Source organism: Carettochelys insculpta, chromosome 20, assembly GCF_033958435.1.
Source record: "Carettochelys insculpta isolate YL-2023 chromosome 20, ASM3395843v1, whole genome shotgun sequence".
Taxonomy (NCBI): Eukaryota; Metazoa; Chordata; order Testudines; family Carettochelyidae; genus Carettochelys; species Carettochelys insculpta.
Window position 1 is genome coordinate 23,469,615 of NC_134156.1, and position 26,979 is coordinate 23,496,593.

The 26,979-nt window shown below is 62.4% G+C and overlaps 1 protein-coding gene across 1 annotated transcript; it reads right to left on the reverse strand.

Moving 5' to 3' along the window:
• Positions 1-4,456: 4,456 nt before the first annotated feature.
• Positions 4,457-19,280, reverse strand: CDC42EP4 (CDC42 effector protein 4). The gene is made up of 2 exons (XM_075014515.1): positions 19,150-19,280; positions 4,457-7,325 (listed from the first exon to the last, which is right to left on the reverse strand). The coding sequence occupies exon 2, from the start codon at positions 7,223-7,225 to the stop codon at positions 6,236-6,238; it is 990 nt and encodes a 329-aa protein (XP_074870616.1). The 5' UTR covers positions 7,226-7,325; positions 19,150-19,280; the 3' UTR covers positions 4,457-6,235.
• Between the last annotated feature and the right edge of the window lie 7,699 nt (positions 19,281-26,979).

The following is a 26,979-nucleotide window of genomic DNA, read 5'->3' on the forward strand; positions in this document are numbered from 1 at the left end:
CAGAGGAGCCAGGCACTCATCATCCCAAAGGATATGGACACACCAGAGAAATGGTGTGAGGAGAATAGGATGAAGTTCAATAAGGACAAACCAGAGTCCTCCACTTAGAGGTAACACTCACGCACGCACACACCAAATGGGAAGTGACAGTCGAGGAAGGAATGCTGCAGCGAGGGAGCCGGGGTCATCATGGAGCACAGCGAAAAAGTCAGCCGGGTGACAGCGTTGGGAAAACCAGCAAACAGCATTTCGGGCTGCGTGAACCAGAGAGTCACAAGCCGAACACGAGAAGTCATTCGTCCGCCCTGCTCGGCCCTGGAGGGTCAGGTCCAGTTAAGAAAGCGGTGGAGAAACTGGAGGTCCGGAAAAGAGCGACAGGAATGATGAAAGGTCAAGAGAACCTGAGCTGTGCGGGGAGGTTGAAAAAACTGGGTTTGGTTAGTCTGGAAAAGAGAAGGCTGAGAGGAGATATGACAGCAGCTCTCAAGTTCCTAAAAGAGGGTTACAAGGAGGAGAAAGAAAAATTATTCTCCTGAGCCTCTGAGGTTGGACAAGAAGCGCTGGGCTTAAACTGCAGCCAGGGAGGTTTAGATTAGACATTAGGCAAAACGTCCTGATTGTCAGGGGAGTTAAACACTGGAATAAATTGCCCAGGGAGGTTGCAGAATCTCCATCGCTGGAGATACCAAAGAGCAGGTCAGACACACCCATCAGGGACGATGGAGCTGGTCCCTGGCCCTGACTTGAGGGCAAGAGACTGGACTTGGCGTGTCAAGGACTCTTCCAGTTCCAGTGCTCTCACCTGGGGATTAAGGGAGGTTCGGGGGTGAGGGCGGAGAAGGGAAGAAGTTTGGCTGGGACGGAACAGCCTTTTTCTGTCCCTACCAACGCTTGGCTGCAGAACCACCCACATGGCCCCAGCTCCATTCGTTCCTGCCTGGCCGGTAGGAGGCTCCCAATTACATACACATACTCAGCTAATCCATTCCACGGGGCTGCTGCCAGATGTCCGACAGGAGGCCACTAGGAACCCCCGGCACAAGGCTGCTGGGGCTTTGAACAACAACAGAGGGCGGACCTCCCGGAGCCGGCCAGCTGCTCGCCTTTCTTCCCCCAAACAATAGGCCAATGTGCCAGCCCAGTCCCCCCATTGTTTGGGCTGCTGCCTCTCGCACAGATCCTGCTTTGTGCTTAGGGGTCTTGGGCTCCACAGCCGGCCCTTACCGCCCGTCCACCATTGCTGGGTGTGGAGCCAGGGAGGGGAAGTGGGATAGGAATATGCTTCCACGTAACGACTTGCCAGTTGGACCTAAGAATCTTCTGGTTTGCTCGTGTCTGTGGGCCCCGGTGCTGAGGAGCTGCTCTTTGGAGGGCGTCAGGCTTCCCCAGGGGAGGCGTGGTAGTCGGTATCGCTGGAAACAAAGTGAGCAGTCCTGGGGCACCCCAGCCACACAGAACTGAGGAATCAGCTCCATTCATTTATTTTTTTAACTATTTAGCTGGTTCCCCCCGTTCGGCTCCAGATTCTGAAGAAGTAGGTCTTGCCCAGGAAAGCTCATGACCTTATCAATACCTGTTAGTCTTTAGGGTGCTACCGGCTGCTTGCGGCGTCTGGAGGCAGGTCGCAGGACCTGCAGCTACAGGAGGAACATGCCAACCCTGTAAGAGTAGCGCAGAATTTGTTACACTTAATAATGGAGTTTACAACTAAACTAATCCTGCCCCTTTGCACCCTCACCCCCTGCGCACAGGGGCTTTTTCACACTCACTCCTTCACACGGCCCCCGGCGCGTTGGTCGTCCTTGGTCCTAGCTCCTGCTTTAGACAGGTGAAGCTGGTACAGCTCCCCCCAGCTCAGGTGTGCCCCTCAGTCCAGCCCCACAGCCCCTGCTGCTCCAACCCAGGCTCCTTCCCCTGCCCTGCCAACAGCCGCCCGCCCCACCCATCGCGGTGTTGCAATCCAGCTTTGCTAGTCCACCTGTGTCAACACCAGCTGCATCTCTCATGGGTCCAGTCCTCGGGATTCCCACCTCAGCCCTGCACCTGCTTCTCTGCGCCCTATAGCCCCCCCACCCCCCGCACACAGGCAGCCAGCTGCTTAGGCCCCAGGTGGCTGAGGCTGGTCTGTTTTGCCTCTACCTTGACCTAAGCCCTGGAGCTGCTCAGCCTCCCAAGGCCCCTTCCCCAGGCGGTCAGGAAACTAGCCAAGCTGGAGGCTGTGAGGGGCCCTAGCTCTGGGGCTCAGCCTGTGATAGCGCCCAGGGCCCAAATGCTGCAGCAGGACACACGTGGGACCCACCCAGCCCGACAGCCTCGGGGTTTGGGGTAGGGGGGAGGGGGCAGAAGGTTATGAAATCAGCAGCTGACCGCCAAACACTGGCTGCCTTGTGCACGGGCTGGGCCTCGCTGAAAGAGTCTCTTTATGCGCTCAGGGGGAGCGGGGCTCAGGGAGAGAGGCAGAGACTGCAGCCTGCAAAGCCGCATCTGCAGAGGAGAGGCCCTGCGCCTCACCTGGGGCCCGTCTCCCCAGGGCAGCCCTGCGCCTCACCTGGGGCCCGTCTCCCCAGGGCAGCCCTGCGCCTCACCTGGGGCCCGTCTCCCCAGGGCAGCCCTGCGCCTCACCTGGGGCCCGTCTCCCCAGGGCAGCCCTGCGCCTCACCTGGGCCCGTCTCCCCAGGGCAGCCCTGCGCCTCACCTGGGGCCCGTCTCCCCAGGGCAGCCCTGCGCCTCACCTGGGGCCCGTCTCCCCAGGGCAGCCCTGCGCCTCACCTGGGGCCCGTCTCCCCAGGGCAGCCCTGCGCCTCACCTGGGCCCCGTCTCCCCAGGGCAGCCCTGCGCCTCACCTGGGGCCCGTCTCCCCAGGGCAGCCCTGCGCCTCACCTGGGGCCCGTTTCCGCAGGGCAGCCCTGCGCCTCACCTGGGGCCCGTCTCCCCAGGGCAGCCCTGCGCCTCACCTGGGGCCCGTCTCCCCAGGGCAGCCCTGCGCCTCACCTGGGGCCCGTCTCCCCAGGGCAGCCCTGCGCCTCACCTGGGGCCCCGTCTCCCCAGGGCAGCCCTGCGCCTCACCTGGGGCCCGTCTCCCCAGGGCAGCCCTGCGCCTCACCTGGGCCCCGTCTCCCCAGGGCAGCCCTGCGCCTCACCTGGGCCCCGTCTCCCCAGGGCAGCCCTGCGCCTCACCTGGGCCCCGTCTCCCCAGGGCAGCCCTGCGCCTCACCTGGGGCCCGTCTCCCCAGGGCAGCCCTGCGCCTCACCTGGGGCCCGTCTCCCCAGGCTCGTGCAGGGCCCCTCTGGGGCAGGCCCAGGGCGGAAACACGTCCCGAGGGAGCCCCTCTAGTTGCGCTCACAATAGGGCCACACCCAGCCCTGCTTCTGGAGTGCAGCAGGCGGCGAAGCACCCAGCACAGCGGTGGAACAGGTGCCATAGGGGCAGGACCGCGCTGGCAGAGAGCCTCAGCAAAGGTCTGCCAAGCAGCAAGCTTCTCTTCTGCGGCCCTCGGCCCTGCCAGCTGCGGGTTCAGCTGGGCAGCCTCACGCATCTGCCCGGCGGGGATGGGCACCCGCTTGTGGCCCCCTTCCCCCCAGCCCAGGCTTGGTGCTGCCCGTGCAGCTTCCTTGCAGACAGGAACCCAAGAGCTCCCACCTGGGGAAGCCCCGTTAGCTGCAGCGCTCCCTGGCAGAGGCGGCGTGTGCACTGGCGGAGTCAGGCTCCGGCAGGGGCATTGGCAGCAGACCTTCCCCTGGGCGCAGGCCGTGGCGAGTGCGCCTGGCGTCCTGGGCGAGCAGTAGGACAAGGCAGCACTCGGCGCTCGTGTCGGGCCGCTGGGTGCGACCAGCTGCCACCGTGTGGGAGGACGACAGTTCAGAGGCTGGCGTGGGCTGCGGGGGGGGCGCGTGTTGGGAGCTGGCCCAGCCCATGACTCCAGAGGGCTGTGGATCACCTGTGGGCTAGGCAGCAGCGGGGGAGCAGGACAGCCGTGAACATCTGCCCCACGCCCAGCTCCACTCCTTCGCCAGCTGATTCCCGCCCGCCCCCCATCCAACACCCCTCGGACAGGGCTCTGCAGCAGCGGCCAAGGCAGGGTCCCCCCGGGCTGGGCTCATCTCCTGCCAGCCAGAGAAATCCCCACCAGCGGCACCAGCTTGGTGGCTCTCCCCTCTCCCACAGGGCAGCCCGGGCACTGTGCTCCGGCGGACGGCGGTGCAACGGATTGGACCACAGGGCGGTGAAGCTGCTGCACAGGAGCAGCTCCCGCATGCTCGCCCTGCCAATAGGGGTATGATGGGACCAGAGGTGTCTGCCCCGGGAGCGCAGCCAGAGCCCCTGCAGCTGAGACAAGCAGGGCCGGGGAGAAGAGGGCGCACTGGGGTAGCAAGGTGAGGGCAGGGAAGAGTCCCTGGAAGGTGACACTACCCGCCCTGAGCCTGGCGCTGCACAGACCTCCAAGGCGCCTTGTGCTGCTTTCACTACCGTTTAATTCTGTTCTGCGTTTTACATACATCATAAGCTCCCCCATCCCTCTGCAGCGTACAGCTCCCAGCGCGCGGGACGGAGCCAGGGGCACGAGACGAGGCTAGGCACACCCTGGGCTGCCTGCAGGGATCCAGGGCCAGAATCACGTTTTAAAAAGAGAATAAGTTAGGAGAGGTCCCAGTTAGTGTCTTATTGCTACCCACAGCGTGGGCGGGGAGGGGAGGGCAGGGCAGGGCCTGGGCTCCGGACACGTCCCACCAGCGTGATGCTGACACCCTCATGTACCAGGGAGGATGGCTCTGCACCCCGCAGTCAGGCTGCGCCTGGCAGCTCATGGGCTGGGGAGTGGCAGGGCAGGGGAGGAGGCCGGGCAGCAGAGAGCAATTCCGCAGCTCCTGCACACGCCGCCCTTTGCCAGCTCACCAGCCCTCCTGGAACTGCGCCAATGCTCCCACTGCAGCTTGCCCAGGCACGCTCACACCGCTGGGCAGGCTGGGCGAGGAGCCAAGTGTGGCCCCCCTGAGCTGGAAGTCCAGGGACATGGGCTAAGCTCCTTCCCCCACACCCTGTTCCATTCCTGCCAAAGGGCAGCTGGGTCTCACCCCACCAACTCTGGGCCCCAGCAGCCTCTCCAGGGCCTCCCAGCTGTTCACAGCCCAGAAAGGGCAAGAGGGGTGGGAGCCAAGGGCAGGCCAGTGATAGGGTAGCTGGAGGGCCAGCCAAGACCTCCGGTAATCCAGACAGCTGGAGCTAAAGGGGGCTCCCAGAATGGGCCTCCAGCTCCTTCCACCATATCCCTGCACCCAGCTGGTACCAGCACCAGAGTCACTGGTTGTAGAGGGTCAGACCTGTCGGCAGGGTTGGGAGATGGGGTGCTGCAGCAGGCACAGGAGAGGGTGTCTCATGAGGACCCCTCTGGGATGAGGTCTGCAACTGACAGGTGGGAGCAGCAACAGCCGGCTGCCAGGACCCCAGGGCTTGAAGTTGCTGCCACACAGAACACTTAAAGAGAGAAAATCAGACACAAAAGTCAAAAAAAGTCCCTCCCAGGGCCTCCAGAGAAGTACCAGCAACCTCACAGGCCTGCCGGCTCCCCAGCCCCACCTCACTCTACAATATGCAGAATTCTAAACACTCGACCCAGGTTCTCCCAGAGTGGAATTGCCCCTCCTCTGCCGTTAAAAAGAGTTACAAGTACAAATCGGAGACCAATAAAAACACAAGGGGGAAAATACACATTACTGAGGGCCCGAGAGCTTTAAGCCTGGTCCTTGTAATTCAACTCTATTGCTTGACGCGGGCAGTAGATCGAGTTAATATCCCAAGTCCAATGGAAATCAACGTAGGTTTCCTCCTTGTAGGACATACTGGGGCTGTTCTCTGGGAAAGTAATCATCTCCAGGCTGGCCAGCAGGCTCTCCTCCGGCTTGCAGAGACCGACCATGCACCAGGTACCGTGTCTCCTTACAGGACCAGGTAGGGGGACGTAATCCCCGAGTTTGTCCCTCTCCTGCCACAACCTCAAAATAGCAAAAAAACCCAAACCCAACCCCCGCCCCCCAAGACCATAACATCCATCATCTTCCTCTTTCCTGGGTTCGTTCATCCCCAGGGGAACACCAGACAGGAGCAGAAGGAACTCTGGCCACAGTCTGCAGGGAAAGAAAGAGGAGTGAAGTGTCTCCTGACATTGTCAGTTCCAGCTTATTCCTTCACGTGCTGGAGCGACGGCCAACGAACAGGACTGTCAGAGCAACCGTCTCCCTACACTCTGATCTCGTCATCCTCCTCATCCGCGAAGGAGAACTCCTTGTCGTGCAGCGGGAGGGGAGCAGGCCTGGCGTCCCCAGGGATCCTGGAGCTGTGTCTTTCGGGAGACGGGAGGCGCTCGCCGAGCACCTGGGCTGTGCAGCTAGGAAGTGACCTGCTGTCCCCGCTGTAGGCCGCGGCTCTGCCCTCGACCTGGCAGGCGGGTGCCGGCGGTAGGGATTCCGGCAGGGGCCTCCCTTCCTGGCCGAGCTGCTGGGGTGCAGGTACCTGGGGAGAGCCTCGCTCTCTCCGGGGCTCCTCGGTTACCACGGCACCCGTGTCTTCATTCTGGTCCCACTGGTCTTTGTCCATGATGCTCAGCACGTCGCCCAGCATGGAGGGCCCCAGGTCAATGTGGAAGGACATGATGGACTCGGCGTGCTTCATGCCACAGCTGCTCTTTGGCACCACGACGGGCAGCTCCGTGAGGTCCCCGAAGTCGCGCTCGGCCAGGCTGGGGCTCTGGGGCTGGGCGGCTGCTCCGTTGGCATGCGGCTTTTCCCCCAGGGCGGTGACCTCCTCGGGGGCCTTCTTCACCGGGCTGGAGGAGAGGCTCTTGGGCAGCTTCCCGGCACTGCGGTCCGCCTCCTTCTCGGTGAGCTGCGGCAGGGAGACGGCGTTCTTCACGAAGAGGGCAGAGTCCCGCAGAGAGCCCAGCATGTCGCGCCGGTCGCCCCGCGTCACCGACTGCGACCGCTTGCTGCTGCTGCGGAACTTGCGGGACAGCAGGCCGGGCTTGGAGGGGCCCGACTCCTCGGGCGGCTCCGGCTCACCGGCCTTGCTGTTGAGGAAGGAGGTGTCCCCGAAAGCGTCCCCCGCTCGGCCCACGTGCATGGTGTGGCGGAAGTCGCCCAGCGGGGCGCTGATCATCTCGGCCGTGAGGTCGGCCCGTGAGCGCCGCTTGGAGTGGGCCGTGGTGGACACGAGCTGCTTCAGGATCGGCATGGTCCCGGCGGCGGGGGTCGGGCGCGTCCGCGGACCGGGGCCCCTAAGAGCCCCCAGCTGGGCGGGGGAGCGGCGCTGCGGTCTCCCCGGTAGCGCTCACCTGCACGGAGAGAGGAGAGGATGCGGGTTAGGCTGGGGGAGCCAGAGAGCACCTCTCGCCGCCCTCATGCAGTCAGCCGCGGTGCCCCGCACCCGCGCCCCCCAACCCACAGCAGCTCCTCCCCTGCCGGGCCAGACCCCCGCCCATTTCCTGCTCAGCCCCCGGGGCCAGGAAACGCGTTTGCTGCTGGAATGCGCTCGCGTCGCCAGCTGCTGAGCTCAGCGCCCTGCAACCGGGAATTCAAGCGTCTCGGCCCCGCCCCGACCGACACAGGGGAGCCTCGTGCAGCCCAGCCCGCGGCCCCTTCCCCACATCCCTTTAACAGCAGCCGGCGGCAGAGCACAGAGCCCGAGCACGGGCCACCGCGGGAGGGGGAACTGCTCCAGCAACCAAGTGAATCCCCAGCAGCAGATTCTGCAGCTGGTGCTGGCTGAGGCATCCTGGACAGGTCAGCTGGACTGCAGCAGCCAGCAGCTCAGGGGGGAGTTATCAAAGCACCAGCAGCAGGCGACTGTCCCAGCCCTGCAGAGCTGCCAGCCAAACAGACTTGCCCAGCCAGCTCCCCGGCCTGGCGGATTCCCCCACCGTTCACCACCTTCTGTCTGCTTTGCACATCCTCCGCTGCGTCACTTGTCTCGATTTCCTCTGCTAAACGGCCACATACCGCCAGGGTCGGCGGAGAAGCTGCTGAGCTCCCGGGGCCCTGTGCCTCTCCCTGAGGGCGGGTCACACGCTGGCCACTTGGTTTGAAGCTCCGGGAGGAAAACGCTTTGGATTTTTCCCACCCAGAGGCAGAGGCGAGGAGCGGGCGCGTGGAGCAATTGCAAACAGACGGCAGAACGCGCGCGAGGGGGGCTGGGAAATGCCGAGAGGCCCCCCGAACGCGGAGCCCCACCACGCAGTTAGCGGGGAGCCTGCTGCCTGCAACAGCAGGGGAAGGGTCTCACCGTTGTCGGAGCCATGAGAGAACCAGCTACTCAGAAGGATCCCCGGAGCACCCCACGTCGCTGTCTTGGGGCACCACACAGCAAGGCTGCGACGTTTCTACCCCCGCTTCCCTCCAGCCAGAGCCCCCTCCCTGTATCGCCAGACGAGGAGGACACGCTGCTCAGGGGACAGACGCCTGCCCTGGGCAGTGTCACCCACTGCTCTGCCCAGTTCAGCTCCATCAGCGGCGCCCGCAGCGTGGCCAGGCTTTAAGCCCCAGGCTCACTCCAAGCCCTGGCTGAGGCCAGAGACGCTCAGCCAGGAAGAGCCGTAGCCGCCACCACACAGGCAGCGGCTGGGTGCAGGATGGCAGAGCTGCGTTTGCCGTGTGCCAGGAGAGAAAACCACCCCACTAGGAGAGCCCTGCAGAGTTATCTTGCTGGTTCGCAGCCAGCAGGAGCCAGGCCCAACCCCAGGTGCCTCGGCAGCAAGGGACAATGGACACGCTTCCTTTCCACCCAGCCCCGCGGGTCAGGAGAGCCCTGAAGGAGCTGGGCACAGGCCAGTCGCCGCCCCATCTGCCCGGGGGTATTTCAGCAAGAGCGGGGCAGAAAGAGGCCCTCCTAGCCTCTTCCCCGCAGGGGAAACTGTCCTGGCTCCAGCTCCCAGCTCAGCTGGCCGCCCTCCCCCATCCTGCTGCATTTGGCCGTGAGCACCGGATTCCTTGGCTCCAGCGTGCAGAGCAGCCAGCGTCGGGGGACGACGACCCCCGGGTCGGAGCCGACTTTGCTGGGCTCCCGGTGGGCCTCTGCCAGCTTCTACAGCTGGGATCCCAGAGCCCCCCAGCAGGGTGTGGCTCAGCGCCAGCTCCCCCTTGCGCTTGGTGGCATCCTCCCTCTCGAGGCTCAGGCGTGCGAGATATGGCCCGTAGGCCGCCCCCAGCCTGCTGACCACCAGAGCTGGCCTGGCACTGTCGCATGGCCCAGCGGGAGCCTCAGGCGGCCTGTCTGCTGTGCCCCCCGCCCAACACTGCTCAAAGCACCCCACTAGGGGGCCCGTGTGCTCTCTGCGCGCCCCGAGAATGCGGGGTTTGTGCACTGCCCCGCCCCCAGCACAATCCTGCAGCTCCCATTGGCTGGGAGCTGTGTGGGCTGGGCTTGCAGCACGGAGCCCCGCCTCCCACAGGGCAAGCAGAGAGCTCATGCCCCCCCCGCCCCCAGCACAATCCTGCAGCTCCCATTGGCTGGGAGCTGTGTGGGCTGGGCTTGCAGCACGGAGCCCCGCCTCCCACAGGGCAAGCAGAGAGCTCATGGCCCCCCCCGCCCCGAGTCAGCCATCTGGAGCAGCGTACCCTGCACCCCAACCCCCTGCACCCCAGACCCCAAACCCCCTCCATCAATACCTTGGGAGAGCGCAGCCCTCAGCCACTGACCCACTGCTTGAGGTGGCCCCCATCGGGAAGGAGCGCCCACCCTTTCGGGAGGTGGACGGGGGGGCCATGCAGGGAGCACAGGGGCTCGGCCTCCTCAGGACCAGGTCTGCCCTTGTCAGTCTCTGCCTGTGGCACCCGGGACTGGACGGGCCCCATGGTGGGACCAGCTGGGGGAGGTTAGGCAGGACTGAGGGGTGCTGGCAGAGCTGGCGGGGGCGGGGGTCATTGCTAGCCTCAGCCCTGACTGGCACCTGTGTGAGCACGGCCAGGGCAGACCATGGGGGAGAGCAACCACAGTCGCCGGCAGCAGGGAGAGACGGTCTCCAAGCCCCAAAGCTGCTGCAGCCGACAGGGAAGAGGTGCCTTTCTGCCAGCCGGGCAGCTCCAGGCAGGGGCAGCTGGTCAGGCTCCTCGGCACAACGACCACAAAGCTCCAAGTACCTGCAGAACCTCATCGCCCCACCCAGCCCCGCTGGTCGCTTTCAGGTGCCGCACGGTGCCTCGGCACAGGGAGACGCCAGGCAACCTGCTCCCCAGGAAACCCGAGCCCCAAACCCTCTGCCCGCCCGGAGCGCCCCCAAATCCCCAGCCCCACCCCAATGCCAGTACTCCCACGTCCAGCGCCTCCACCCCCAAGCCCCCGCCTGTATTCCAAATCCCTCGGCCTCAACCCCCAAGCCTGGAGCCCCCCCCACACCCCAAACCCTTCCTCCCCAGAGCCGTGCACCCCAATCCTGTCCCCCTCCCGAACCCAGAGCTCCTCTGCCTCACTCCGACCACGTGAATTTCGTTATGTGCACAGTGGTGGGTGGCACGTCCCCTCCACGACGCTGGAGTCTGCGCAGGGGTGGGAAACATTCGAGGGAACACCGCTCACAGCCCCCTCCCCCAGCTTGGGACCGCGTCTGGCTGGGGGAGAAGCAGAAGCAGGCCAGGCCCTGAGAGCCAACAGGCACCAGGAGAGAAAGGGGCGCACACGGCTGTGATCTTCCCCCCTTGAAGGATGGGAAATAGGATGTGGGGGGCTGCAGGCCATGGCGGCTGGGGGCAGCAAGAGCAGGACCTGCTCAGGGACCCCGTCCAAGCTGGCCGGCCTTGTGTTCGGCAGTCTCTACAGAAAAACTAAGAGCTGGCGCAACACGGGAATGCCACTGCCCTCGGCCGACAGGCAGGGCCCTGCAGGGCAAGGGAGAGAGAGGGGCTGGGGGAAGCCGCTCTCCGCACTCTGCTGGGTCAGGCACCAGGTGGGGTCAGCTCCTGATTCTGCCACATCATTCCCGTGTGCCCTGGGCAAGTCACTTCACCTATCCCAGGAACGGAGACAGACCGGACGGTCCCCAAAGCCTCATCCGGAGGGACAGCAAAAGCCCTGTCTACACCGACAACAAGAACAGCTCCTGGTGGCCCGGACGGCCTCTCACATGGCGTCTGTGCAGCACTCAGCAGGACAGAGCCATGATTTCAGTTACTGCCTCTGACAGGAACAAATCTTCAGGCCTTTCCCTCCAGCACCTGATCTCCAGGCACTGAAGAGGACAGACCTGCCGTGCACATGAGGGAAGCCTGTTCTCCTTGCCCTGCTCTGGAGAGCCGAACCGAGCCCTGGAGGTCCAGCCCAGGGTCAGGGCACAGCCTTCCCCACGCTGCCGGGGAGACACAGGCGGCTGTTCCACAGGGTCAGGCTCCTTTTACATTTGTTTTTCTGCTACTTCCGGAGAAGCCGGCGGCCTCCCTAAGATCGCGCTGGGCTGCAGAGACCGGGAAGCGATCCCCAGCACCTCCCGCCTCGCTTGGCCACGGCACGCCCACCACCCAGCTGCCACTTCACTCCAGGTTCCTCCCCGGGGCAGCAAACAGGCAGCGTCACCCTCCCATGCAGGTCTCTCTGGGGCAGTCCCGACCTGGAGCTGGGTGCTGAGCCAGCCGAACACTCCCCATCAGCAACGCCTTCCAGACCCAGGGAGATGCAGTCACAAGACTGGGGCGGCGTGACCTGGCCTGCAGGGTCTGCCCTGCTGGACTAAATGCAGCGGCACGTCCTGGGTTTCACCCAGCCCCTGCCGCTGCCGGCCAGGACCACGAGGCCTTCTACAGAGGCAGGGCCCCTCAACCAGTTGCAGCCAGCGAATGCTCCGGAGTGCACCCAGCATCCTCCCAGGGCCTGTTACCACATCCACAGCCCTGCAAGTTTCTAGCTGGCTCTGTTCTCCCCTGCCCTGCATCCCAGCACTTCCCCCACAGCTGCAGGGGCTGGCTAACCCCTCCGCCTCCCCTCACTGGCCTGTAATGGGCTGGCGCAGGCTGCTGGGCTATAAAATCTTCCCCAGCCAGAGCCCTGCAAGCCTGACTCTGCTGGCCAGCGGGGGAGGCAGGGCCTCCCCCAGACACACCCCAGCCTCGGCCACCACCGCCCCTTGCTCAGCGGGGGACACTTCCTGCTTCGCAATCGCTTCCAGCTCGCAAGAGGGAACAAGGCTCCAACTGTTCCCCAGCTCCTGCCCTAATTAAACAATAACCTGTTGGACAATCTCTCCCGGTGGCGCAGCACAGAGCTCAGCCGGGCCAGGCCCCAGCTCCCTCCCCGTCCCAGCGTCCTTTGGACGGTTACAGAGAACGAGCCCTGCACACCAAGCCAGCTGCCCGCCTCCTCCCTGGCGGTTCTGCCAATCAACCCAGCAGCCATTGCCGGTACTTGCACGGCCTCCAGAGCGGGCGTCTGAGCACCACATAACCAAGGGACCGATCCACACGACAGGCTCAGCGCAGGCTGCCAGTCTGACCCCCTGCGCAACAGGGGCCAGAGACCTACCCGCGAGAGCGCGTGGGTTAGGAAATCTACCCCCCAGCACGGTTATGGTCGTCTGACACGCGGGCAGCGGACGGGAATAGCCGCCCAGCAAAAACAGCCCGCGACGAGGGAGCCGCAGAGCCGGGATCAACGGGCTTGAGCGGGTGCGGCTCACCCGTAGGGCTAAAAACAGAGCAGGCCAGCCACCGGCCCCCAGTCCGCCCCCCACCCCCCGGACCTCTTGTGCACCAGGGCACTGGAGTCCCGCAATCACCTGCTCCTCCCCACGCACCCAGCTGGAATGCCGCGAACAGCTGATCCGTGGCACCCTCGCTCTGCGAGGGAGGGGCAGGAGTGGGGGCAGAGTGCGAATCGGGTGACTCGTGGCCCATCGAAGTGCTGGAGGTGCGGGGGGGGAGTCAGGAGTGCTGGGCTCCTGCACCCCAGTGCGGGAGGGGAGCAGGCAGGGGAGCAGGCAGACGTGCACACCTCCTTTGGGGTCAGTTTCCCACCCATAAACTTGGCTTAACCCCCCGGTGAAGAGTAGCATTTAAACCAGCCATTTCCAGCCTTTTCACTAGTGCGGCCCTCCAATCCCTGCCCAGGACGTTCACGGACTCCCAGCAAAGCCTCTTCTAGCTGCTATGTACATTTCAGTCAATGAGAAAGGAAACCACACCAGAGTTTCGGACAGCGATTAGCACATTACTGGAAGAGATTTACTTTAAAAATAATAACTGATTGTAACTGCAAATTATTTAAAAGTTACTTTCTCTGATCCCTTTTATTTGTCTAGTTTTTCCCACGCACCCTTTGCAATAAATACCCTCGCGGACCCAGGCTGGGAACCACAGAGCTAACCAATTCTCCTCCACACACTGACTCCTCAGACTGAAAGCCAAGCCTACATTTCCGGTCCTTTCTCCAGCCAGAAGACATGACAATTAATGGAAAAATAGACTCAGCAGCTTCTAATCAACTTTCACTGCCAGGGTCTCCTACCCGAGCCCATGGCTGCAATCAAGCCGAGGGTCACAGGCTTGCTCATGCTCCTCCTTTGCCTAATTTCAGGCCACATTTCCATGGGCTTTTGGGTTAATATAAACTACGGAAATCCCCCAGGCCAGCTGGTGCACGTCAATGGCAAGCCACTGAGGAAGGCCAGCTGGGGACCTGGCCCTATCATCTGACTGCAGGGCAAGCTTGCTCCTTGAGCATTGATCAGCAGCTGAAAGGCTTGGCTAAGAGGCAGCAGGAGATTCAAGTGCTACTGAATAGCTTTGCCAACTTCCAGCAGCCTGCGCCAGGCTCAGAACAAGCCAAGGCCTCCCTCCCCTAGCAACCAGGCCGGGCCAAGTGTTAGCGCCTTTCTTCTCCTCTTCGCTCTGGAGACAGTTGGGGGGGATGGTTTTGCAGAGTGGGAGGCTGTAGGGGGGAGAAACCCCCCTCCGGTCCCACCACGGCTGGCTGGCGCAGAGGGCTGGCCGGCCTCTGCCAGAAGTGGGGTGAGAAGAAAGAGCCCCTTTCTCCGCCTCTTACTTGGGAGAAAAGGAGACCCGATCCCATGACATCCCTGCTGCTGCTTGAGAAAAGCAGAGAACCGGCTCGGAGAACACGCCACCAAGGCCTCCTAGTAAGCTGCAGGGAAAGCACAAGCGTAACCTGAGACGCTGAGAAGTTCAAGGAGCTGCCAGCAGCCTGCGGCCAGGGGCAGATGGTTCCAACCGCCCTCCCTAGGGCACAGCCGCGCTTGGCAAGGCAGGAGGCCAAGGAGCATTGCAGAGGGTGGGTGACGGAGGAGGGGGGAGTCAGAGAGGAGCAGGGATCGACCTGACTGGTCAGTTACACCCCCATTCCCCAGCCAGGGCCCCGAGCGGAGCTCTCAAGAGTAGGGGTTCACAGCCTTCTTTTTCAGGCTCCCGCCTACTTGCTAGGAAGACGCCACAGCCCACTTGGGCCACGACAACTCGTTTTCTGCGTATAAAATCCAGGGCTGGCACTGGGGAGCCGGCAAGCAGGGCAAACGCCCAGGGCCCCCCACCACAGGGCCTCCCTTTCAGCTCTGGGCCTGAATGGCATTGGCATGGCTGGTGGCCAAGAGCTTCTGCCCTGGGCCTCGGCGAGTCAACAGCCATACTGCCTTGGGGACTCCCTGGAGCCTGACCAGTCCCTGGAACCAGCCTGCTGGTGCCGTCGTTCATTACAAACCTGTCCCGCATCTCCCGCCGCTGATGGCCTTTCACACCCGTCTGCTTCAGGGGCACGTCACACCAGTGCTGGCCGCTCCACCAGGGCAGGGCAAGAGAGTTCAGACCAACGTGTCCATACAGCGCCTGGTACGATCGGTCACCGAGGATGGGCACCCAGGGGCTCCGAATGCCCAGCCTGCATCTGCGCCACACTGCTCAGCGTCCACCCCACCCAGCTGCGGAGGCGGCAGACGGGGGCCAGAGGAGGGCAGGCAGGTGCGAGGAGCTGGAAGCGAGTGGAAATCGAGAGCGCTGACTCAGGGCTTTCCTGGCGCACGCCAGCTCTGACTCGCCTGGCCCGTCACCATGACTCTCCTCTGACACAGCCACACGGCTGGCTGGGAACCGGAGCCACCAGCTCGGTTGCTTGTTTTGGTTCACAAGGCAGCGCCCTCAAGCTATGAGGTCGCAGGAGGTATTGCCCCACCTCCTCCTTCCTTCACGCTCACCGGAACAAGGGCAGGGCCAGAGCGGGAGCCCCGGAGGAAACCTGTGGGAGGGGAAGAGTCCAAGACCAGCACAACCCACCAAGGATCTCTGCTCGCTCACTTCCACTCATCCCTTCCTAGTGCCTGTCTGCACGCCCGACCCTGGTGCCCAAACAAGGACCCCGGCCGAGAGAGATGCAACAGCTGCAGAGAGTTGCACCATCATCTTATCCCGCTGTGGGCAGAAGCTGCGATCCTGGACAAGCCTCTGCCAAGCAGCCCCCCTGCCCCCAGGGCAGCAGCTCAGCACCCTGCCATCAGTGCAGAGAGAGGGGCAGCAGCCCAAAGACACCCAGGCACAAGAGCAGAAGGAGACCGTTTGGCCCCTCTCCCGGGGAGGTGCAGGTCTTGGAGGCAGGGCAGAAACAGACGGAGGACTGACAGAGTACACTTCCAAACAGGACCTCCAGTCCCATTCTCAGACGCGGCTGCAGCACCTACTGCAAAGTAGGGGGAAAGGAGCCGGCAGAGAAAATCAGATGCCTGTCCAGGGCGTTTGGCCAAAGGGAGACAGGGATTTCAGCTCTTGCCACCCTCATCTTCCACTCCGACACAATTAGCCTGTGGAACTCTCTGCCACAAGGTATCGAGAACCAGGAGAGATCAGCGCGGGATTCCCAGAAGTTCCATGGATGACCAGGACATCCCTACGAATGACAAGGACATCCCTAGCGAAGACGACAAGAGTTTGGGGAAGACTATGGACACTCATGCTTCAGGGCATGAGCCAACCTCTCTAATCAATGGGGTTCAGGAGAAAGCATGCCCTGGGGTAAGGTCTCTTGTGCCTTCCCCTGAAGCAACAGATACTGGCCAGTGTCATTCCTAGAAAGACGGCAGCCCTGCTCACGCATGGGTGAAGAGCAAGCAGCCAGATTTCTTACAGCCTGTTCCAAGATTACAGCAACCCAAGACAAAGTACAGGTTAGGAGACAGGCAGGTCAGGGTGACTCACCAGGGAAATGGCTAACCAACTCACCAGCTCCAAATCACAGCTTCTGCTCAGAACAAAGGGATGGGAAAATAGGACCCAGAATGCAGCAATCAGCAGAAACCACTTGCTTTCAGCTGAAGCCCTTTAAACGGGCTCTCAGCCTGGACACAATAACCTGCTGTCATGCGACCTGCAGTTGCCAGAGATGTCTGTCATGAGAGCAGTCACCTGAGTTACAGAACCCCAGCCCTGCCCCCAAGCAAAACCCAGCACAGATCCCATCAAGACCCAAACTGGTTAACCAACTGCTTGCCACAGAGAATGACCCAGGCATTGCTAATGACTGCCACCCCGTGCGAGGGCTCTGCTGGGGCAGGTCGGACTCCCCGCCAGCCTGGGGCATGAAGGCACACCCTTTTCTACTGGGCGCCCACAACGGAAGCACAATCATTTTTCACTCCAGGCCTCTACTGGTGTCAAACTATGGTCCAAAAGCAACAGAGACCGAGCACCAAACCCAGCCCTGCCTGCTGGGCGTCCTAGCGGATAAGGCACTAAACTAGGACTCAGGAGCCCTGGGTTGAGGTCCCAGATCTGGGCAAGCCGCGTCCCACCCCCTGCCTCAGTTTCCCCATCTGCAACACAGGGATAACGTGGGCTTTTGTAAAACACCCATTGCTCTACAGATGACGAGTCCCACCGCAGGCAACACCCGCGTTTTCCCTGGGGGCAGACGTCTAGCACAGGCAGGGGCTAGGCGGACGTTTACGCCCATCTCTCATGCAAAGGCCCCGTGCTGGACAGAGCTGATGAGCACAGATACTTCCCCCGGAGCTCTCAGCAGCCAGGCAGCGTGCCAGGCCCGGAGCCTGCCTCATGGCAGCGCTCCATCTCCCGGACAGCCACGGGGCCATTAAGCAAGAGCTGGGCTCCAGCCCTCAGGATGCAGAGAGGACTCAGACTGCAGTCAGGAGCCAAGCTCCGGCACAGCTAACAGAACAGGGGCCTCCAACTAGCCCCCTCGTCCTGCCCCAGTGTGGGGGGCCAGGATCTGGCCAGAGACAACCGCACAAGGCCAGCTTCAAGCGGTCCCAGAAGGGGCTCGTACTCCCACGGGCCAAGGCATCGCTAACGCACCTTTCACTGAGCCCTGCAGCTAACCCTCAGCTTTGGTGCCCTCCGGCCCCTCGCTCAGGAACCCACCAAGCTCCCCAGAATCCTTTGTAGCAGTTCTCACCTCCCCTCCCCAGGCATGGTGCAACTGCTCCGAGCTCCAGCCAGCAAGCACGCATTGCTGTTGAGGCAGGCTCGTGGGGGGTGGGGTGGGGGTGGGCAGAGGTCACGGCCTGCTTCCCACAGCAGGAGAAAGCCAAAGGGGGTAGAGGGGGCTTGACTGCTCGGCCCCATGTCAGTTACTCCCCCCAGAGCACATTTAAACACTTCCGACTCAGACATTCCCAGAGGACAGGTCCATCCGTGGCCATCAGCCACGACAGGCAACGCCCATTGGCCAAACTGGCCAGTCTCTGTGAGTGACTGGACCTAAATGCGACATCAGGAACGGGAACACACCCAAACCGGTCGGGGAACACTTGACCCTCCTGGGGCATTCAACGGAGCCGTTCTTCTGCCAGAGGATTTGACCACAAGATTATAGATGGAGACGCCTGAATTGGAATTCATTTGCAAATGCGACACGTTTAACCTACAGCTGAATAGAGCCCTTAACTGGCTTATGCACTACAAGGGCAATTTCCCCACCTTTTATATTCACAGGAAGGAGACACGGCCTATTTAATTTGCTTCATTAACCGGTCCTATCAGGGACAGCTAACCCCTCCCCACATATGAAACCTGGATTCTGTTTTTCCCCCCACGAAAGCTCAAGCCCCAAACCACTTGTTAGCCCCTAAGACTGCTTGTGGGCCGTCCCGCTCTCGCTGTCCCTTGCCTGTTTGCCAGAAGCTGGGGGCAGGTGACAGGGCAGGGATCACTCCACGACCGGTCATTCCCTCTGGAGCACAGCGCCCAGGCTAAGTGGGTCATCGGTCGGACCCGCGATGGCCAGAATTACCGTCTTATCCCCGGGGGCAGCTGTAACTCAAAGTACCAGGCTTGGCTCGGCAGTGGAAAAGTCAAGCCGAGGAGCGGAGCCAGCTGGTTCCGCACCTCCCTTTGCCAGCTGCTGGCGCCTGCCGACCGGACTGACCAAGGCCTGAGCGGTAGCAGGACAGACCCGACGCACGCGTGGCAAAGGTCGGGTTCCCTCTGCTCCTCTTTCGTGCCCGGCCCAGTGAAGGAACCCGGCTGCTTCGGTCAAGCAAAGGCCAAACTCCGAGTGCAGCAGAGATGGGCGCTTGGAGAGGCGTTCGCTGCTCCAGGGGAAGTCCGGCCACACCAGCGCCAGCCAGGGCGGCCACAATACACTCAGCGGGGCCCCACCAGGCCCCAGCATCCCCAGCCCCGCTCAGGAGGCGCTTCGCCCAGCCAGCACGAAAACGCCAATTTAGCCTGGTGCCCAGGGGCTCGCTGGCCTCCCAGCCTCAGCCCCAGCAAAGCCCCGGGGGCTCCGCGGCAGAGGGAGCCACAAAGTTAGCCGGAGTGGCTGGGAGTCAGGGAAGGGGCCGGAGGCGGCTGCTCGCCCCCCAGCCGGCGGGGCGGGGCGGGGCGGGGGACCCCCGCAGGGCCTCGGCCCCTTTGTCCTAGCGGCGGTGGGATGCGCAGGGCGGCCGGGGCGCACGGGGAGAAGGGCGAAGCGGCGGCCGGGCAAGGCGGGCACAGGGCCCAGGGCCCCGGGACCCACCCCCCGGGCGCACTTCGGGCCCGTCGCTGCAGACAACACCCCCGCCCCGGGCACCTCCCGCTCGGCCCGGCCCCGACTTTCCCCGGGCGCCGGGTCCTCCCCACTCCCGCCCGGGACGCACACAAAGGGGCGGGGAGGGGGGGGACTGCGCCCCTATTGTCCCCGCGGCTCGGCTCGGCCCGGCCCGGCTCCGGGGCACCCACCTCCCTGCCTGCGGCGCGGCGCGGCTCGGTCCGGGTCCGGGTCCGGGTCCGGGTTCGGGTCCGGGTCTGCGGAGCTGCGAGCGCAGCGCGACCCCTCCCGCGGCTGCAGCCCGCGTCCCTCCCCGCCCGCCGCTCCGCGGGCTGAGACCCGCCCCCGCCCCCCACTGCGGTGATGTCATCGCTCGGCCCGGGCCAATGGGACGCGGCGGCGTCAGGGGGCAGCCCCCGCGCGGCTCCATTCAGGCGGTGCGGGGCCGCGGGTCCCCGGTCACCGTCACGGGCCCGTGCCCTGGCCGGGGCCGGGGTTCCCGGGCCGAGGCTGCACCGGCCGGGGCGGGAGACGCTTTTCTCCCTGCACCGAGGCAGGTGCCCGCGGGCACCGGCAAAGGAAAGAGCCCAGGCGGGGCGCTCTGTCAGTCCGCTGGGCAGCGTCTGAATCCACCCCCCCGAGTGGCAAGGGCGCAGCGTGCAGGGAAGCCCGGCTGACGGCCGGGAGAGCTTCGCAGACCGAAGGTTTTCCTGAAGTTTTTCCGTCTGTAAAATGGGCCGAAAGATGTTCCTGTCCAGAGGTGGGGAAAGTTACCCCAAAAGTTACAGGAGTAAAAGTTTCACTTCTGGATACCCGAGTACAATACAGACGTGAAGTGGTTCTAGAGAGGGGCACCAGTGACTCGTACTCAAGTACATCCCCCCCTCCAAAGCAGCTGCACTTTTACTCAAGTAACTTTGGGGGGTATTTGTCCCACTTCTGTTCATCTCTCTCTTCCGGATGGGTGCTGTCAGCTGTTACTCCCTCACTAGGCCCATTGGGAACTTCGAGCAGAAGGAGCAATAAGGACAGGTGATCTTTGCAAGCCTGGGTGTGACGGGGGAAGTGCTCAGAGTTATTGCTAAGGAAACCCCCTGGAGGAGGGAAGGCCATAGATCATGGAGCCCTAGGCCGTGTTTCAGGAGTTTAGCAAAGCTCTTAGAGATTAGGGTTAGACCTTCAGGAGGATCGAATGATTGCACAGCTGCCTTCTGAAGGGGTCTGGTGATGGCTGCTTCACAGGCAGGTGACCAAGACTCCATTCTGGCTGTTCATAGCTTTTTAAGTGCCCGTGAAGGCAAATGCAGCAAGAGCTGATTTGCACCCATTCTGGCGCTGTACTGCCATAGTGTAGACACTGTGCCGCTGTAGTGCCATAGTATAGATGTAGTGCCGCTGTAGTGATGTAATGTTGACACTTCCTATTTCACTGGAGAGGGCTTTTCCTGTGACTAGTTAACCCATGTGGCTGTGAGGCAATAGCTCAGTGGATGGAAGAACAGCTAGCTGAACTGACACTGTGGGTTAGGCCAATTTAACTGTAGTGCTCTGGTTCTGAGCAGCATAACTAATTCAATCTCATTTTTAAATGTACCTGGGACCAGGCATGAGAAGTTAAGTGACTTGCCTGGGGGACATACAGTAAGTCATTGACAGGGATTAGAGGCACTTTGGCTTGTGTGCTGCCCTCTAACTCATTTGCTTCTCAGACCTTCGCTCTGTTCTCTGACTCTGCAGAAGGAATCCTTTCATCTTCACCTGGCCGGCAGCCACTGGCAGTTGGCAAAGGCGCGTTCAGTTTAACATCCCATTTGCTGGAGCCATTTATTGCTGGGGGTGGCTCCTCTGCCACTGGCGAACTAGCTCCTGATTACCGGGCTCTGCCAGACCAATCCCGTTTTTCATCTGGGCACAAGAACAGAGCATTGCATGGTCGGTGTGTGCCTGGGATTTGCAGACAAGGAATCCATCGGACCCAAGGGACTGCAGAATGCCCACCTACCTGGAGGGTGTTCTTGGCTGGCTGCTGAATATAGTGCATGCCTGTGGTAGAAGGTCCAGCACTGTCAGGGCTCTTTGCAAAGGCGTGCTACGTGCTATTAGGCTTATTTTACAGCTGAGCAGACTTGGGCAGAGGGCAGATGAAGTGACATGCCCAAAGGCAAAAGGTGAGCCAGGAGAGAGCCAGGACTGGACTGCACCTGGGTTAAATGCTGGGCTGAGGCTCTACCCACCACCCCAAACTGGCTCCCCCCTTGTTGGCTTATAAATAGCTGTTGGTGGACACAATGCTAACTACACTTAACTTAATCCCCTTCCCCGCCCCACAGCCCAGAGCTGCCGCATAGGGCTGGGAGAACATGTTCGCGGGAGACAGCGCAGTCAGGAGGAATTAGACTCACTCCCCCCGCCCCCCCCCCAGCTGGACTGATGGGGAGATGGCTGACCCGAGGCTGCAACCTGAGGGGCAGCTGGCTTTTGCAGGAGTGCCTTGTGCCAGCACCTACTGTCCTTGAAAAGTTCCAGGTGTTCTTCTCTCCATCCAGCTCTGCTTTGGCTCCAGGCTACGCAGCCCCTCCAGGGGCTACCCTGTGGGACAGAGCCGCCGTGGGCCGACAGAGGTGTGGGGGAGGGCGCTGACTCAGTAACGGCCCCCCCTCGCCTCCAGAGCCCATGGCTGGGTTGCTTTCATGGCTTCTCAGAACACTTAAAAGAAGTGGCACGAAACCAATTAAACAGCGCTCAGTGACAAGGCCATGGAGAAGGGCCAGCCGCCACTGCCACACCAAGGGCTCTAATTGAGCCAATGGAGTGCCAGGCTTGTCTAGTTAGATTGTCTTCAAAGACCCGGGAGACGGGCTCCGAAGAGCACAGCCTGAGAGAGGCGGCTTCCCAGCCAAGCCCACCTGGGCGAACCAGAATGAACCTGGTTGGGTTTCCACATGACCACGAGCACTGCCAGAAAGGATCGTGGCCAGGCTGGTGCAGCCCCAGAACCCAGGCACCTCCGCAGCTGGGCTGCGTCTTGGCAGGCACATGGCGGATGCAAGTTCTGTGGCAACCGGGCCTCACCTGCTGCTTCATGCTCCCAGTAAAAGCAGAAGCTAGTCGTGCAACGTGCACATGCTCCAGCGTGCAAATGCGCACACACACACGCCCAGCAGAGGTCCTCAAACCCCTCCCCCCCCCAGTGGCAGCATAAACACAATCGTTTTCCCCTTTTTCCAGCGTTTAATTACTCCCAGGTGGTTAGAGCTGAAGGGCTGTTTCCAGTTACCCCCATGGCTGAGCCTGTACTTAATTCCCTAGAGCCGGGATAGTCCTGGGGCAGCAGCTAAAATCTCCCCCCCACCCCCACCATGGAATTCACACCCCCGTTACTGAGACTACACACCTACAGCCCACCCAGGCGGAGACGAGAGCAGCGGACAAGCAAGGGAGTCCAGTGGTGGCGAAGGCAATGCTGGGAAAGGCCCTGCTTTTTGGCCGAGCGTGGCACTGTCTGACCAGGCTGTCTCCGGGGCTAGCAAGGACAGCCAGAGGTGTAACAACTCACATGAAGCACAGAGCTTTGGACAGGAGATTAGAAAAATAACCCTTCACACTGCAGGCCTTAAACCCCCATCCACTAGTAGTAGGCTGAGACCTTCACGGGCAGCCAGGTTACCCCACTTCTGCTTCCTGGGGGGTTCTCACCTGTTCAGGTTGCCAATTTGCCACACGACATTCCCCCTGCCCCCGCCCTGGACGTGAATGGCCTCTACCCCCTATGCCTGCAACGCTTGCGCACCCTGGTGTGATGTGGGGGGGGATGTGGGCTCAGGCACCTGTCTGATTTGGGCAGCCTGAAGCACGGCCTGGCACTGAGGGGGGTGACCTGTATCAAGGATGCCCACTCAGATACCCAGGGGAGATGCCCAGCTCTTGCTATGGTGTTGCACAGCGCAAGGCTCTGGCCTTGGACGCAGTCACTCACCCCAAAGCCGAGTTCTGCTCTTGGCGATTGGCTAACGTCAGCAAAAATTCACAGCGTGCCACCGGGGCGGCTACAGGGCCCAATCCCACAGGCGTCGAGGGCTGGGGCGCAGCTATCGCAGCCAAAGGGGTGCGAGGCCACCGCGGAAGGAGCCAGCTGTCTGCTGTGGTGTGACGTGGTGGGCAGCCTGGGGCGGGTGGCTCCAGGAGCAGACATAGTCGTCTGATCCAATACTGGAGCGCGACCCCAGGCAGCGGCTAACTGCCGTGCACCTTGGCCGGTGGGGCAGATGTTGGCTCACATCCCCCTTGACAGGCAGCATGGCTGGACAGAGCAGCCCCTCTCCCACCCCTGGGGAGCCCCTGATCAAGGGCTAATGCAGGTTCTTTTGCCCAGGCTGCTTCCCATGGTGCTAGGTTCCCGCCCCCATTCCCCAAGTGCTGGGGGCCAGTCTGTATCAGGGCCGCCCCACGAGGTGCAAGGACCCCACCCAGGGTTCTGCACCAATGTAAAGATGATGCTAACACAGCTCTGGGGATTGCAAAGCCCATTAATAGCTGCCTTGTGGTGGTACAGTAACAACCGGGGAGCAGCATTCCCTGTAGGCTGAGCACTGGGGCGGCTGCCCGAGAGAGATTCAGGTGCCGGCCAGCTGATTAGCAGAGCGTCCAGAGCTGGCAGGATATGTGTCTACTGATGGTGCACATTCCTTGGTGCACATAACAAAATGTATTCCACCCTTGGATGGAAATTATTAGCGGGAACCCCACTGGGGTGTAACCGCTGCAGAATCCAGCCCGTGGGAGCTTTGCCACTGGGGTGTCCGGAAGGAAGGCTGGGGCAAGGTCTGACCCTGCAAAGCGCCTATCCAGAGTACTGACTCCACCTCCCAGCATGCTGGGCAGGACACTACACACGGCTGTTTGCTGCTTCCCAGGCAGGCCCAGCTCTTGCCCGGAGGCCAAGTCGGGGCGCATGGCCCAGCCCAACGAATTGGGATGTGTGAGGATGTTATTCCCCTGGTTCTGTTGCATGTGTTTCCTCCTGTCCTGTAGTAACGCGAGGTCTGTGCCTCAGTTTCCCTAGGCACAGCATCAGTGCATCGTGGTGAGGGGAGTTTTGGTGTGACAACTTCTCACATGTAAGTCATGGACCTCCCTGCTCTTTGTAACGCAGGCAACCAGGTGACCCCTTTCTTCCCCAAGAAACAGGACGAAGGCAGCAGGAAGGACCTGGCTGGTGTGAACTGGAGCTGGGCAGTGGAGTGGGGCAGTCTGGGCTGGCTGGAGAGGGAGGAAGGGGGCCAGGGCCAGGCTTGGGGACCCTCCTGGGCCCCTCTCCCCAAGACGGATGGTGCTGACGGCATCTGGTCCCTGTGCTGATAAGTCTGTTCCACGCTGTGTCCCTGTTGCCTCGTCACCTCCTGCTCTCCCTGCGGAACGAGAGTCCCGTCCGCCTGTGGGTGGGGGCAGGGCCGGGGACGCCCCACTCCATAACACCCGGGAATAACCCGGGGGGTGGCGGAGGGCAGCCAGGGGGCAACTGAAGCTGCTTGGCAGCATCAAGCCACTTTTGGCCCACCCAGATTTGCAGTGAGCACATTCAGCTCAGCCTGAGCCGTGCCTGGCACCTGCTGCCTGGGGCTGGTCCACAGGCTCCCGAGTGTGGTAGGTGCAGGACCCCCTGCCTGTTCCTCGGCGGGTGGAGAGCTGAGCGCTGGCAGCCGGATAAGGCAGCGACAGTGGCTGGTCTGCCAGGATGGCTCCCTGCCCCCGAGCTTTGCCTGCGGCTCTGCTCACTCCTCCTCTCTGCTCGGGTTTGCAAAGGGCTGATAAGCGGCTGCATCTCGCCCTTGGGAGAAGCTCGAGTCATAACAGTGGCAAACGCGGAAGGCCTGTCAAGGCCCGTTTGGGCCCCCCGCTGATCTAAGGAGACAGCTCGCACACCCTGCGCCCGTTGCTCCCTCGTACACGTGGGCTGCTGCGTGTGACAGCCAGCGCCAAGGCGAGCGCAATGACATGCCAGGAGCTGTGACCGGCTGGACGGCCGGCCCTGCAGCTCCACCAGGCTAGCCGAGCAGAGCACTGAGCTGCAAGGGAGCTTCCCTCTGTCGCCAGCCAAACCCTGCGGCAGCCTCCTGCCCCTTGGCCCCCAGCCCTGAGCAGGGGCTGCCACCGTGGGAAACAGGCCCTGTTGTGGTGCAGCGCAGGGGCGGAAACGCACTGCACAGAGAGCGGCCTGCAGCCTCTGCCCCCCGGGTCGGTGCCAGTCAACCCATTTTAGCAACAGGAAAACTGAGGCACCTGGAGGGGAGCTAAGGGCTCCTACTCTCCTGCCAGGCTTTCCTGATTGCAGCTGTGGTGCTGTAGCCATTGAACCCCACTGCCTCCCCACGCTGGTGTATTACAGTGCGGGGGGGCTTTAGCTGGGGGGGGCTGTATGGCCTGTTACAATGGGTGTGTGTGTGTGGGGGGAGAACAAGGCTTCCACAGGCGTAAATCATGCCCCCCCCCAGCCACTCGCTGTTTCTCAGCAGCCGCGGGTGCCGTGAGGGGGAGGGGTTGTCTCAGGCAGAGTCAGACGTGGGGCATTAGCCATCAGCCCATGCCCCCAATGGAAACTGAGCCCTGGGGGTGGGATGCTGCTGGGCCCTGCTCACGGCCAGGCCAAGGCAGCAAGACCCCAGCCGTGGGTTGCACAAGGCCCTGCACCAGGCCTGCCCCACAGCTCAGCACCCGGCCTAGCCCCTCTTGCCCTACGCTGCACAGCTGCGGCCAACCAGGACCCCCACCAGCTCCCAGGGAAATGGGCTCCCCTCCCCGCCCAGCCTCCCACCCCGCTGCAGATGGGCCTCAGCCGAGCACTGGGGCTGCAGTACCCGCTGGGAGCCAGGGGCTTTGCCACAGATGCCCAAGGCTGGTCCAGTGCCAGACCCCACCACATCCAGGCCAAAGCTCTCTCTGCCAGGCCCAGCTCCCCACCTAGCAGCTGGAGCAGCAGCTGGTCACTCCTGGTTCGAGGCTGCTCGGGAGCGACAAACAGCAATTCCTCCCTTCAGCGGAGGCACAAGCAGCACCCCCAGTCCTCATCTCGGCTAGGGCTCAGCTAGAGCCGGGGGACACGCACCTCACGCCCCATCCCGCCAGCGCAGGCCATGCAGCGGAGTCTGAATTAAGGGCCTTTCTGCTGCTGCTGTGGCGTCGCACAGGCAGCAGCGAACCGAGCCAAGGAATGAACTGCCGCCACTTCGGGGCGAGGGGTGAAACGCCGACGCACCGTTCGGAAAACGCCGCCTGAGCCGGGGAGCTGGTGCGAATAGGGCCAACCTCTCCCCGCCCCCAGCCCGTTAGTTGAAATACTAACAAGCTCTGGGCCCATGCGGCTGCCATGCACGCTTCTCACGCCGCCATCGGGGGGAGGTGAGAGATGTCAGACAGAACCGACGGCTTTCTGGGCATGGGTTGGATCACCAGGAAAGCAGATGCTGATGTGGGGGCGGCGCCGGCCAGCACAGCCCTTGGGTTCCTTGCAGCAGCCCGGGGACCGGGGCGTTGAAACCGAACACACTGACCCTTGTCAGGAACCACCAGACGCGAGCTTTGGCACTGCTTTTTTCCCCAGAAAAAAAGCTCTGGTCCTTGTGTCGCAATCCCTCTGTACCTGGCTGAGCAGCGTGGCACCATCGCAGAGAGGGGGCCTGGCCCTCGACCACGGCCGGGCGCCTGGCTGTCGCTCGCTGCCCTGCTGCAGTGCCCTGCTCAGCGCTTGCAAAGGCTTGGTCTCCAGCCAGTGCACAATTCTGCGTCTATGTGCGTGTCCAGCTGTCCGACCCCTGCACACAGCTACATTACAATGCAGTCTGGATGGCCAGAGGCCGTCGGTTAGGTTTTCTCACGTAGGTTGCCGCTACCAGCAAAGACCAAAATGAAACGCAGCGGTGCCGCTCCGGAGCTGATCCTGCTACCGGCCCTAGAGCTGCCTGGTGCATTTGGACCGGGCGCTGCTCCCAAATGCAGCTGCCCTGGGCCTAGTCCTCCAGCGGAGC